The sequence below is a fragment of the Chrysochloris asiatica genome, unplaced genomic scaffold (genome assembly GCF_000296735.1).
Source record: "Chrysochloris asiatica unplaced genomic scaffold, ChrAsi1.0 scaffold00442, whole genome shotgun sequence".
Classification (NCBI taxonomy): domain Eukaryota; kingdom Metazoa; phylum Chordata; class Mammalia; order Afrosoricida; family Chrysochloridae; genus Chrysochloris; species Chrysochloris asiatica.
Window position 1 is genome coordinate 841,534 of NW_006408960.1, and position 15,240 is coordinate 856,773.

A 15,240-nucleotide genomic window follows, 5' to 3' on the forward strand; every position below is an offset into this window, starting at 1 on the left:
GCATGGATATTATCCTATCACAGACAGCGTTGTACCTCATGACTGATCTGGATATGTTCTTTTTGACAATGAATGCAGCACCATTCCTCTTCAATTTGTCATTCCAGGCATCATAGTAAACCATGTGGTCATCAGATTCAAAATGGCCAATACCAGTCCATTTCAGCTCACTAATGCCTAAGATATCAATGTTTCTGTGTTCCATTTCATTTTTGACCACTTCCAATTTTCCCAGATTCATACTTCGTACATTCCATGTTCTGATTTTCAATGGATGTTTCCAGCTGTTTCTCTTCATTTTGAGTTGTGTCCCATCAGCAAATAAAGATCCTGGGAGCTTTTCTTCCACAGGCTTTACTCCATTCGCGTCATCACGGTCAAGTCTACTTTGAGGAGGCAGCTCTTCCCCAGTCTCATTTTGAGTGTCTTCTGACCTAAGGGGCTCATTTTGTGGCACTATATCTGACAGTGTTTCTCTGTTATTCATAAGGTTTTCAGTGACTAAATATTCAGAAGTAGTTCGTCATTCCTTCTTCCTAGTCTGTCTTCATCTGGAAACTCATCTGAAGCCTGTTCACCAGGGGTGACCCGACTGGTATTTAAAATACTGGTGTCATAGCTTTCAGAATCACAGCAACTCACAAGCCGTCATAGATACCACTTTATTATGCCTGTTGTTGTTTTTGAGTGCTGTCGAGTAGATTCTGACTCATAGTGACCTAGCATAGGGTTTCCGAGGCTGTAAATCTTACAGGAACAGAAAGCCTTAGTTTTCTCCCACAGAACAGCTGGTAGTTTTGAACAGCTGACTGTGAGATTAGCAGACCTATTCATAACCATTAAGCTACCAGAGCTCCATTTACTATGTCTAGGAAGTCTATAATTTAAAAGAAAACAAAAACACATGCATGAAAATTAACAAGTGTAGGTGAAGATTGTAGAGAAATGGGAACCCTCATGCATTGCTGGTGGAATGCAAAATCATATGCCACTGTGGAAAACAGCATGACAATTCCTCAAAAAGTTTAACATTGAATTGCCATGTAAGCCAGCAATTCTACTCCTAGTATCTACTCTTAAGAACTGAAAGTGAAAACAAAAAGATACTTGTACATGAAAGTTCACTGTAGCACCATTCACAATAACCAAAGGGTGGAAGCAACTCAAGTGTCCATTCACAGATGAATGGGCAAACACAATGTGGTCCACCCATACAATGGAATTTTTACTCCGTCATATAAAGAAATGAAGTCCGGATGCATACATACCTCAACATGGGTGAACCTTGAAAACATGCCGAGTGAATTACATTAATCACAAAAAGGTAAATATTTTGTGATTCCACTTCTAGAATGAACTATTTAGTGTAAGCAAGAGAATACAGACTAAAGTTAATTTGTGGTTACCAGGGATGTCTGGGAGGGAAGGAGAAAAGGGGACTCATTTTTTAGGGGACACTGTCTATTAAGGATGATGGAAAACTTTGAAAATGGATCTTTGTGATGGCTGTACATCATGGTGAACATAATGTCATTGAAAAATATATGTGAAGAATGTTGAAATGGCAAAAGTTATGCTACATATAATTTTTACCACTCTATATAGATATATAAAGGAGCTCTGGTAGCGTAGTGGTTACGAATTGGGCTGCGAACCATAAGGTCAGCAGTTCGAAACTACCAGCTACTCCGCGGGAGAAAGATGAGGCTTTCTACTCCCGTAAGGATTTACACCCTCGGAAACCCTGTACAGGGTCGCTATGGGTCGGAACCGACTCGACGGCACTTAACAACAACAACAACATATAGATATATATTTAAAAAAAAAAAAAATCCGTAGATTTCTACAACTCAGAGATGATGGAAATGGTGCCTTATGCTAGCTCCAGCCTCTGTTTTTGTTTTTTATTTTAATTTTTTTGGTGAGAAAATGCACAGGAAAGCATTGGAGAATACAACTTCTGTATTTACAGCTCAGTGCATTGATTACAGTTTTCATGATGTGCCACCATTGTCTCAATCCTGTTCCAAAATGTCCAAAATTAACGTGACCTCAATGCCCTTGAAGCAAAAACTCCCTCTTCCCTCCTCCCTCCCAGCCCTGGTAATGACTAATAATCTCTGGTTTCTATTTGCTTATTTAATACAAGTGAGGTCATACAGTATTTGTCCTTTTGCAACTGACTCAGCCCAATGTTTCCAAGGTTCATCGATGTGGTGGCAGGCATCGGGACTTCATTGCTCTTTATGGCTGTAATATTCCATTGTGTCTACCCACCCAGCCTATGTTCTGACCTTATTTGACATCGCTCCTCCATGGAAGATGGAGTGCTAGAATCTTCGTTGGTTCCCTGGGTGGTTTCAACAACAATGAATGGCGTTGGCAATAATAATGATGGTGATAGCTCCCATTCTAGGTGTTGGGGGCACCACCATTCAAGGTACTTCCTAGACAGCAGTCGCCTTGTTGTTGTTGTTAAGTCGACCCATAACAAACCCTGTATAAGGTTTCCGAGGAGCAACTGGTGGGTTTGAACCACCAACCTCATGGTTGAGTGCTTATCCTACAGCGCCACATCAGGACTGCAGAATGGGTTTTAGTGTCATCATTTAACACTGAGACTCCTGAGGGGATCAGGAACTGGTTTAGGGTCATCCAGTTAATGAGTGGTGTGCCCAACAAGGTATCTAAGCCCTAACCCTAAACTCTGAGGCTTAGATTGATGGACATTGTCTCAGTGTTCTTCACTGAGGTAACACAAGGACCACAAATGAGTGACTTTCAAGAACAGAAATTCATGTCTCAGTTTAGGAGGCTGTTTGTGTTGTTATGCAAATATGGAGAAACTAAAGATTATCAGTGGTTACCAGGGTTAGGAGGGAAGTAGAGAGGGAGAGGTTTTGCTTAAGGGACAGTGTTGTTGTTGTGAAGTGCCATTGAGTCAGTTCTGACCCATAGCGACCTTGTATAGGGTTTCTGAGGAGTGGCTGGTGAGCTTGAACCGCCAACCTCGTAGTTCAAACTGACTTTGCAGTCCAGCACATTAATCCATAGTGCCACACCAGGCCTCCTTAAGGGCAGTTGTTCTTGTTGTTGTTAAGTGCTGTCAAATTGGTTCCGACCCATAACGACCCTGTATAGGGTTTCCGAGGAGCAGCTGGTGAGCTTGAACTGCCGACCTTGCAGTTCAAACGACTTTGCAGTCTGACACGTTACCCCACAGCACCATACCAGGACTCCTTAAGGGCAGTTGTTGTTGCAGTAAGGGTATGTTAATGAAGGTGGAATTTTCTAGAAAATGTAGTAATGGAGTCTTGCTTGGTGTGGTGGTACAGGATATTGCACTGGGCTAGCAGTTCAAACTCACCAGCCACTCCTCGGAAACCCTATACAGGGTCACTATGAGTTGGAAACGATAGCACTTGATAACAACAACAACAGTAGACACCATGAGCAGTTCTGACTCATGGCAACCCAATGTGTGCAGGGTAGAAGAGCTCCAGACATTTTCCAAGGCTGTGAACTTTCCAAAGGAGATCACTAAGCTTTCCAAGACTCCTCTGGGTGGGTTTAAACCTTTGGGCTACTAGTCAGACCCTTAAACCATTTGTGCCACCTGGGGACTCCTGTTAAAAAAAAGCTAGCATCCTCAAGGCAGGGCTCTGACTCTAAAGGAAGGATCTCTCTTCAGCTCTGGGAGATGATCCTTATCACAGCTTCTGTGGCCCTAAGTTCCTGGGTTCCTTGACGATCTCTGCATTGCATCCATCTTTTTTCCCTATATTGCACTTGCTTCTCTCTGTGTCTGGCCTAAGTGTTTGGACTACTAGCCAAAAGGTTAGTGGTATCTTCCCAGAGATGCCTTGAAAGAAAGGCCTGGAAATCACAGCCTGTTTTCAACTAGGATTACAGCCACAGGTATAGGAGTAAGGGTTCTAACACATATATTCTTGAGGGGGAAACACAGTTCAATCACTATCCGACATCTTTGATTGTGCACAGGTTTCCTCCGAAGGAGACAGCCTGCTAGAGAAACTTCCAGAAGCTGTGGGATTCCTGGTGATCTCTGAGGATGAGTCCCTTCTTGCTGCAGGTAGTGTTTGGTTCTCATTTATGGGTGTAGAAGAAGGCAGACTAGAATTTGGTTGTCAGTAAGAAGGGGTTTGGGGAAAGGGAAAGATCGCAGATTGGCAAACCTTTTCTTATCAAGGACCAGATAGTAACTCTTTTGGGAGTTGCAAAGCCTTATGGGCACCATTGTAAAAACTAGACTCCACTCTGCCACGGTGTATTGTAGACAATACAGCCAATGGATGAATGTGGCTGTGTGGTGATAAAAAGGCCCCTGGGTGGCACAGTTTGCAGTTAACTCCTAACTGAATGAAGCTTCACGCACCCAGTGAAACCATTGAAGAAAGGTCTGGTGAAGAAAAGCCGTTGAAGAAAAGTCTGTAAAGACTTCAGCTAAGAAAACCCCAGTTTTCGTTCTAGTTTGTAACATTTGGGAATGCCAGCAGTTGGAAACCGCAGCAATGGGAATGATTTTATTTTTCTATCTTACTCTGTGCTAGCTTTGCACTGGGTACAGGGATACAATTGTGAACCCAAACAAGCAGTTCTTGCCTTCCAAAATGCTACATCTTTGCTGTTGTCATTAGGTGTCGTTGAGTCAGTTCAGACAACAGAACGAAACACTGGCCAGTCTTGTGCCAACCTCACAGTTATTACACTTAAGTTCGTTACTGCTGCCACAGTGTCAACCCATCTTGTTGGTGGCTCTTCTTCTTTTTTGCATGATGTCTTTCTCCAGGGACTGGTCCCTCTTAGTAGCATGTCTAAAGCATGAGAAATGAAGTTTTGCCATCCTGGCTTCTTAGGATCAAAACCCTGTAGTCTTGTTGTTAAGTGCTGTCAAGTTGGTTCCAATGCATATGGATCATATATCCTGTGTCTAATCTGCACCTTTCTTATTTCAAAATGAGAGCAGTGACTGGTTTAAGACACACCCTACACTGATATGGAATCACAGTGTGTTGCTGCGGATTAATGCACTGGACTGCAAGGTCTCTTTGAACTGCAAGGTCGGCAGTTCAACAAGCTCTCCAGCCGCTCCTTGGAAACCTTATATAGGGTTATTATGAGTCGGAATCGTACTTAACAACAACAACACACTGATATGACCTCATTAGCACAACATAGAAAACTCTACTCCCAAATGGGATTACTCCCAGGAACAGTAGAAGTTAGGATTTCAACTCATATTTTGGGGGGACAGAACTCAATTCATAACAGGGGCTGTATCTCTCTCATTGCTCACTGTGTTCCTTCTGCTGACACGTAAGAGATGCTCAGAAAAGTTAAGGCTGATTGATTGGTGATTCTCATACTCAAGGAACAGAAGGGAAACCCTGTCCCTCTCATTTCAGGCTTCGGAAGATCTGTGCGAGTATTCTTGGCGGACTCACAGGGCTTCCATCACTTCATGGCCACAGATCTGGAACACGAGGACACGGTGGAGACAGCTGTCTTTGGTCCCAAGAACAACCTCATTGTCACAGGGTCCCGTGACTCACTCATTCAGGTGAGGGGGAGATCCCACTAACATCCTCCCTTCTGTCCCAGAATAGAAAATATGATTCTTTGGGGACCTTTTGGCATCCAGGAATAGAAGCCCATGAAACGTAGCACAGACAAAGCGAGACAGGTCATCAGGAAACTATGGGAGTGCGTCTGTGGAAGCAGGGTGGTTACTCAGTCAGTGACGGAGATAGTGTTCCAGATGAACCTGAAACACTGGGAAGACGTGTCCTGCAGGCAGAGCAGGATGCAAGAAGGAAATGATGGTCAAGCTCAAAGTTACTGAAGCTGACATGAAAACGACACAGTAGGATGATGATTAGGGACCCCGGAGAGCTTTAGTATGTGTGGGTTATACATACCATTAAGAGAGAGATAGACAGATCGCTGCCATTGGACAATGGAAGTTCTGACCTCTGGACAACAAAACCAAATGCTGCCTAGTCTGGCATCATCCTCATGGTCCGCAGCATTTCCGTGGCCACTGTGCCAAGCATCTAACTGAGCGTCTCCCTCACCATCGCTGTCCCCCTTCTTCACCAAATACAATGCCCTCCAGCAATTGGTCCCTTCTGATGGCATGTCTAAAAGAAGCAAGTCAGACAATGCTTTGCTGTGATCCATAGCTTCTCACTGACTCATTTGTGGAAGTAGATTACCAGGTATTTCTTCCTAGTCTCTCTTAGTCTAGAAATTCTGACAAAACCTGCTCACTATGAATAACTCTGCTAGTATTTGAAGTCGCTTCCAGCATCACAGTAACACGGAGGTTGCCACAATACAATAAACTGAGTGATGGACATAGAGATAGATAGATTTTTAAAGCAAATGATTTATTTTGGAGGAGTTCGTGGGTGGCACAAACAGTTAAGTGCGTAACTACTAGCCAAAAGATTGGGGTTCAGACCCATTCAAAAGCGCCTCAGAAGACAGGCCTGACAATCTGCTTCTAAAAGTTCACAGCCTCGAAAACCTTGTGGAGTATAGTTTACTCTACACATGCAGGTTTACCAGAAGTCACACTCACCTGGATGACAATGGGTTACTTGCTATTTGGAGTTAATGTTTGATATTTGGAAGACGAGTTTCAAATAGAGTACAGATGATACTGCCTCTCTGGGAGGGGTGGCTATAGAAGCCACCATTCAATACACTTCCCAGACAGTACTAGCCCTATAGGGTGGTCCTAGTATCGTCATCATTTAACAGGTGAGACACTGAGGCTCTAAGAGAATCAAGGACGGGCTTACAGTCATCCAGCTATTGAGTGGTGCTGCCCAGCATGGAATCCAAGCTCGAACCCTAAATCCAGTGGCATTTATTGATAAGTATTGTCACAGTGCCCTGCGGCTGCTAGAGCTCAAATACCACAAGTGGATGGCTTTAAAGAACAGAAATGTATGTTCTCACAGTTTAGGAGGTTGCTGTTTTTCTTAGTTGCCACTGCGTCTCTTCTGACTCATAGAGACCCAATGTGGGCAGAGTAGAATTGCTCCAGAGATTTTCAAGGCTGTGATCTTTTGTTACACCTTTTACCTATCTTCCTTCAGTGTAAACCTCTCACATTATCCTGATACATTTATCAAAATTAAGACATCAATGCTAGACAATACTATCAACGGATCTACAGACTTTACTGAGATTTCACCAGTTTTCCCACAAATGTCCTTTTTCAATTCCAGGATCCAATTGAAGGTCCTGCAACACATTTAGTATCTATGGCTAGTCACAAAATCTAAGATTAAAACTGAGGAAACCCAAAAATATGTATTCATTGATTCATTCTAAAATAACAAAACCATTACATGTTAACATAAATAACTTGGCTTTATGAAAAAATACTTAAAAAAAAATTTTTTAGCGGTTTTACTTGACTTTAGAGAGACATCTGGATGGAAAACCACCAGGTTATAAAAACAGGGCAATTTCAGCATGAGTTCTGAGTAGGCAAGGAACAAAGAACATACGGCATATGGCAAGGAACATACAGACAAATGGCATATGGACATACAGCCAGGAACAATAAAATCATTGGTTATTTTTGATTGAGGTCACAAAGGAGTTTAATTTTTTTTGGAAAAGGCTTTTCTATTCTAGTAAATACACATGCTTAAATATATTTAGGTAGGTTACAAAATTTACAATCATACTTGCAAAATGCTTACAATGTATACTTTTTAGAAAAGGTTATTTAAAACAAAAGGTTATAAACCTATCTAAATTGATGTAAAACATTTCTTAGATGATTTTATTTCTTGACTGCTGCTTCCATAGATATTGATTATGGATCCAAGTGAAGTGAAATCCTTGACACATTCAAGGATTTTCTGCATTTATCATGATGTTGCTTATTAGTCCAGTTGTGAGGATTTTTGCTTTCTTCACATTGAAGTGTAATCCATACTAAAATCTGAAATTGGTCTACAAGTCCTCTTCACTTTCAGCAAGCAAGGTTATGTCATTTGCATATCACAGGTTGTTAATGTGTCTTCCTCCAATCCTGATGCTGAGTTCTTCACACAGATTGAGCAAATCTGAGGAAAGGATACAATCCTGATGCACACCTTTCCAGATTTTAAAATACACAGTGTCCCTTTGTTCTATTTTTAATGGCTACCTCTTGGTCTACGTACAGGTTTTCCATGAGCACAATTAAGTGCTCTGAAGTTCCCATTCTTCTCAGTGAAGTCATAATTTGTTATGATCCACACAAATGAAGTCTTTGACAGCTTCAATTTTTTTTTCTCCGTTGATCACAATGCTATTCATTGGTCCAGTTATGAGGATTTTTCTTTCCTTTACATTGAGGTACAATCATATGTAAGGCTGTAGTCTTTGGTCTTCATCAGTAAGTATTTTAAGTCCTCTTTGCTTCTGGCAAACAAGATCTGTACTCACCATATATGTTCTAGCTTCCTAAACTGTGAGAAAATAAGTTTCTGTTCTTTGAAACAACCCACTTGCAGTATTTCTGTTATAGCAGCTCTTAGAGATTAAGATATTGGGGTTCCTGTAATACACTTTGTTCTGTTCTTTGTTCTCAGGTATGGAGTCTGTCGGAGCAGGGGACCCTGCTGGACATCCTCGAAGGTGTTGGGGCCCCTGTGAATCTGCTGGTCCGAGTCGGGGACTTGGTGGCATCTGGTTCCCAACAATCTTCGTCTTTCAAAGTCTGGGACCTCGCCTATTCTCAGAAGCCACGGGTCTCTGCCCCGTTTCTGGATCGCACTGGCCTCACTGCCGTGTCTCACAATGGAAGCTACATCTATTTCCCCAGGATTGGGGACAAAAATAAAGTCACCATCTGGGACTTGGCGGAAGGTTTGTAAAATCTAAGTATGGTCACAATGACTTACTTGTATTATTTTTGTGGGTTAAGAATTGAAGTCCCCATAACTCCAGAAAGGTTGAAGGTGACTAATAGAAAACTGAACTTGATTTTATACATTTCCAGCATAAAGTGGTTGGTAATCTAGCTGTCGTTGAGTCCACCCCTAATTTATGACAGCCCCAGATGTTACAGTGTAACATTTGTTACAGTGGGTTTTCTTGACTGTGATCTTTTTACAGAGTCCTGGTGTGGTGCTGTAGAATAAGCACTGGACTGCTAACAAAAAGGTTGGCAGTTCAAACCCACCAGCTGCTCCTTGGAAATGCTATCCAGGGTCTCAATGAGTCAGAACTGACTCAATGGCACTTAACAACAACAATAACAATCTTTTTACAGAAGCAGTTTTCCAGGTTTTTCTTCCACAGCACTGCCTTGATTTGAACCATTTTGGTTAGCAGTTCATTGCAAACCGCTTGTGCTATCCAGGTTCCTTGAGAATTTAGTTGTTGATCCTAATTTTATTTCAGGTTACGTAACAACAGAGCCCAAGTCAATAGGGGAGGAGTCACTGGAAAAGAGATGAGAATAGTTGTACATCTTGAAGAATGAAGTCAATGGCACTGAATTGTACTTACAGAAATAGTTGAATTGGCATATGTTATACTGAGTACATTTTCCATAACAACAATGAAAATTATAAAAAAATATACTTTTGTAAAAAGAACTCATCAGGTAATAGGCTCTGTTTTTGACATGGCCTCCTCCTCTTGGCAGGTGAGGAACAAGATGCTCTGGACACTTCCAATGAGGTCAAGTGTCTGGAAGTGGCTGAGCAGACCAAGCTCCTGTTCACTGGCCTGGTGTCCGGGATTGTCCTCGTGTTCCCCCTGAATTCCCGGCAGGATGTGATGTGCATTCCGCCTCCAGAGGCCCGCAAAGCCATCAACTGCATGTCACTGAGCAAGGGTGAGGAGCGCCTGGCCATCGCTTATGACAACATTGTCCTGGTGCTGGATATCAGTCCCGGGGACCCCTGTCCTGTCATCGATGGCCCGACCTACACCTTTTATACCCAGCTGCCAGAGACCATCACCAGCGTGGCCGTGCTGGCTGACTACCGTGTGGTCTACGGCATGACCAATGGCGACCTCTTTCTCTACGAGTGTGCCAATTCCAAGGTGTTCCCTTTGGAGGCTCACAAGAGCCGGGTCACCTGCGTGGAGGTCAGTCACAAGGAACAGCTGGCCGTGAGTGGATCAGAGGATGCCCTGCTCTGCCTCTGGGACCTGCAGGCATGCAAATGGAAGTTTGAGATGAGCTACACGGTACGTGACCCACCACAACACTTTCCCATGATGTCCTAGCTTTAGGAAACTGATCTTGTTGTTAATTGCTGTTGAATCAATTCTGTTTCACCGCCACCTCATAAGTGTAGAGTAGAACTGTATTCCGTAGAGTTTTCAAGGCTGTAACCTTTCAGAAGCAGATCACCAAGTCTGTCTTCTAAAGAACCTCTGGGTGGGTTCAAACCACCAACCTTTCACCTTGTAGATGAGTGTGTAACTATCTGTGCCAACCAGGGACTCCCTTAGAAAACTAATGACAGCTTTCACTTATTAAGCGCATACTCTGTGCCATCAGCTTGAGACACGAATAATAAGGGCAGATGAAGGAAGTCTTAGTTTGAGTTCTCTAGAGAAGCAGAACTAGCCAGGTCTACCTACCTATCCATCTATCTATCTGTCTGTCTTCTATTTTTTTAGCTATATGATGCTTACCTCACATCTTATATATAGATACCCTGGTGGAACTATGAGGCAAGCATTAAGCTGCTAACTGCAAAGTCTTTGATTCAAACTCACTAATTGCTCTATGGGAGAAAGATGAGGTTGTCTGCTCCCATAAAAGTTTGTTGTTGTTAAGTGCTGAGTACCAACTCATAGTGACCTTATGCACAACAGAATGAAACACTGCCCGGTCCTGTGCCAAAAAGGTTTATAGACATCAAATGACATATTGCATCAGGCAAATCCTCTGCACAAGATCTCATCAAAGTGTTCAAGAGCAAAGAAGTCAGTTTGAGGACTAAGGTGCGCCTGACCCAAGCCATGGTATTTTCAATATCCTCATCTGCATGTGAAAGTTGGACAACAAATAAGGAAGACAATAGAAGAATTGATGCATTTGAGTTATGGTGTTGGAGGAGAATATTGAAAGTGCCATGGGCTGCCAGAAGAACAAATAAATCTGTATTGATAAAACTACAGCCAGAATGCTCCTGAGAAGCCAAGAAGGCCAGACTTTGCCTCTCATACTTCGGACATATTATCAGGAGGGACCAGTCCCTGGAGAAGGACATCATGCTTGGTAAAGTGGAGGGTGAATGTCAAAGAGGAAGACTTCCAATGAGATGGATTGGCACAGTGTCAGCAGCAATAGGATCAAGTGTAGCAATAGGATCAGCTGTACTTCTTCCAAACAGATTTGTTTGTTCTTTTGGCATCCCATGGCACTTTCACTATTCCCCTCCAACACTATAACTCAAAAGCATCAGTTCTTCTACAGTCTTCCTTATTCACTGGCCAACTTTCACATGCATATGAGGCTATTGAAAATACCATGGCTTGGGTCAGGCACACCTTAGTCCTCAAGCTGACATCTTTGCTCTTGAACACTTTAAAGAGTTTTTGTTCAGCAGACTTGCCTAATGCAACACATCCATTGATTTCTTGACTGCTGCTTCCATGAGTTTTGAATGGGAATCCAAGCAAAATGAAGTCTTTGACAACTTCAATCTTTTCTCCATTTATCTTGATGTTATTTATTATTGATCCAGTGGTGAGGATTTTTGTTTTCTTTACATTGAGGTGCAAATCATACCAAAGGCTGAAGAAGAAGGATACAAAAACCAATGAAAGAACAAGAGCTCTGCCTGAGTATCTATATATATTCTCAAGGCAGGAGACTTCCCTTTCAACTAACTGGTTGATCACATCAGTCACACTATAGATGGGGATTGCATTATACACATTACAGTGGAGTGCTTTATGGAAGGTGGTAAGATTACATTACTTTACATTATATTGCATTATGTTACATTGTGTTGCATTGAAGTACAGCAACCAGAACAGTAGCCAACCAAAACATTGAGAATTATTGTCTTGCCAAGTTGTTACATAAAATTAACCATCACACTTTGGGCACCAAAACACTCAGCAATTATAAGGTTGTTGTTGGTGGTGTTAGGTACCCTTAAGCCAGTCTGACTCCTAGCAATCCAAGGCACAACAGAATGAAACACTGCCTGCCTCTGTACCGTCCTCACAATTGGTATGTTTAAGCATGTTGTTGTAGCTACTGGGCCAATCCATTTCATTCTTCTTCTTTTTCACTGACCCCTACTTTACCAAGCATGTCCTTCTCCAGACCCTCCTGATAACATGCCCAGAGTACATGAGACAAAGTCTTATCATTCTCACTTCTAAGGAGCATTTTGGATGTACTTCTTCCGATACAGATTTGTTCATTTTTCTGGCAATCCATGATTCTTCTACAACACAATAATTCAAAAGCATCAATTCTTCTCCAGTCTTCCTATTCATTGTTCAGTTTCACATGTATATGAGGTGAATGAAAAAAAATCATGGTTTAGATCAAGGGCACCTTAGTCCTCAAATTGATATCTTTGCTCTCTAACACTTTACAGAGGTCTTTTGGAGCAGATTTGCTCAATGCAATCTGTCATTTGATTTCTTGGCGGCTGCTTTCATAAGTATTGATCCAAGCAAATGAAATCCTCGACAACTTTAATAATGTCTGTGTTTATCATGATGCTGTTTATTGATTTGCTTGTGAGGACTTTCATTTTCTTTCTGTTAAGGTGTAATCCATACTGGAGGTTGTAGTCTTTGATTTTCACCAGTTAGTGCTTCAAGACCTCTTAGCTTTCAGCAAGCAAGGTTGTGTCATGTGCATTTCACAGGTTGTTAATGACTCTTCTGTAATCTTCATATAATCCAGCTTCTTGGATTATTTGCTCAGATGGAATAATATAGATGGAATATGTATGGTGAAAGGATACAACCCTGGCACACATTTTTCCTGATTTTAAAGCATTCAGTATCCCCTTGTTATGTTTGAACAACTGTTTCTTGGTCTATGTACAGGTTGCCCATGAGTATAATGAAATGTTCTGGGATTCCCATTCTTCTTGATGGAAATTCGTAATTTACTATGATCCATATAATCAATGTCTTTTGCACTGTCACTAAAACAAAGGGAAACATCTTTCTGGTATTGTTTGCTTCCAGCAAAGATCCATCTGACATCAGCAATTATATCCCTCTTTCCACATCTTCTTTTATTCTAAATCTGGATGGAATTTCTGGCAATGTACTGCTGCAACTATTTTTAAATTATCTTCAGCAAAATTTCTTTTGTGTGGTATTTATGATATATGCTGTTCAGTAATTTCCACATTCTGTTGTATCATCTTTTTTGGAATGAGCGCAAAGATAGATCTCTTCCAGTCAGTTGTCCAGGTAGCTGTCTTCCAAATTTCTTGGCATAGACAAATGAGCGCCTTTAGAGCTACATCCATTTGTTAAAGAATTACATCATTTCCTCGAGCTTTGTTTTTGTCAGTGCCTTCAATGCAGCTTGGACTATTTCCTTCAAGGCCATTGGCTCTTGATCATCTGCTACTTCTTGAAATAGTTGAACGTCAACCAATTGTTTTTGGTACCGTAACTCTGTATTCCTTCTAACTTCTTTTGATGGTTCCCATGTCATTCAATTGGTGTTAAGTGCCATCAAGTCAGTTCCAACTCATAGCGACCCTGTACAGGGTTTCCGAGGAGCAGTTTGTGATCTTGAACCACCGACCTTGCAGTTCAAATTGAACTTGCATTCCAGTGCATTAACCCGCAGCACTACACCAGGACTCCATTCAATGGAATCCTTCCATCCTGGGGGCTTGAGCTTTTTCTTCAGTCCTTTCAGTTTGAGAAATACATAGCATGCTCTTCCCTTTTGGTTTTATAACTCTGGGTCTTAGCACTTTTCATTATAATATTTTACTTTGTCTTTTCAAGCTGCCCTTTGAAATCTTTGGTTCAGTTCTACTTGCTTTAGCTATTCTACATTCAAGAGCAAGGGTCTGAATCTCTTCTGAGTCCCATTTTTGTCTTTTCTGTCTTTTTAATGACTTTATTTCTTCATATATAATGTCAACCAACAATTCATCTCGTCTTCGGTCATTAGTGTTCAATGTGTTAAATCTATACTTGAAATGGACTCTAAATTCAGGTGGGATAAACTCAAGCTCAGACTTAGGCCCCTGTGGACTTGTTTTAATTTTCTTCAGCTTGAACTTGAACTTGCAGGTGAGTGATTAAATAGTCTGCTTTGCAATTGGCCATTGGCCTAGTTCTAACTGATGATATTAAACTTCTCCGTTATCTCTTTGCACAGATCTAGTCCATTTGGTTCCTATATATCAAATCCATCAAGGTTCATGTGTATAGTCACTGTTTATGTTTTTGAAAAAAGGTATTTACAGTGAATAAGTCATTGGTCTTGCAAAATTCTATCACACAATCTCTAGCATTATTACTATCACTAAGGCCATAGTTTCCAACTACATTCCTTATTTGGAGTCCTGGTGTGGCACTGTAGGATACAAACACTGAACTGCTAACTACAAAGTCAATGGTTCACACCCACCAGCTGCTCCTTGGAAACCCTATACAGGGTCAGTTTGAGTTAGAACGGAATTGAGGGCACTTAACAACAAACAATCCTTCTTTGTTTCCAAATTTCACATGGCAATGATCAGTAATTAAAAATACATCTAGGCCCCCTTCCAAGACTGAGACGCGGTGGAAATGCATGCTCGGATTGGTGACCACACACATCACCGATGGGGAGAAGTGGGGTAAAGGCAACAATGAAGCGGAAAGCTAAGCCTTATAATATTCAGTGGGCTTCTGTGGACCCAGTTGGGGACCTGGGTGGCAAGCAGTGTGAGGAGACCCGAGGACTCATGGGCCCAGAGTCAGTGACATGGCCACGGAGGACTCAAGTGGAGAATGGAGCTGCCGGCTGATGGGAAGAGAGGGCATGCGCACAAGAACACCCACACTTGCAGATGGTACCCACGTGACCGGTACCGGATGTCTAGATGATCAGAGCTCAACCAGGAGAAGAAAGAAGAAGGGGAAAAAACAACAACAAAAAACGATTGAGCTGATTCAATCTGATGAACTTGACCTATACCTACGAATGCAGTGACTCAAAAGAGGCAACAAATCCTTACAGCAAGAAACATTCCC

General features: G+C 41.9%; 1 protein-coding gene across 1 annotated transcript in view; it reads left to right on the forward strand.

Annotated features, from left to right (window-relative positions):
• NWD1 (NACHT and WD repeat domain containing 1) overlaps positions 1–15,240 on the forward strand; it is a 98,426-nt gene that overhangs the window by 73,355 nt on the left and 9,831 nt on the right. Inside the window, exons 13-16 of the mRNA XM_006877115.1 lie at positions 4,003–4,093; positions 5,427–5,581; positions 8,622–8,898; positions 9,683–10,233. Coding sequence (XP_006877177.1) covers positions 4,003–4,093; positions 5,427–5,581; positions 8,622–8,898; positions 9,683–10,233 — 1,074 coding nt within the window. The remainder of the gene's footprint in view (positions 1–4,002; positions 4,094–5,426; positions 5,582–8,621; positions 8,899–9,682; positions 10,234–15,240) is intronic.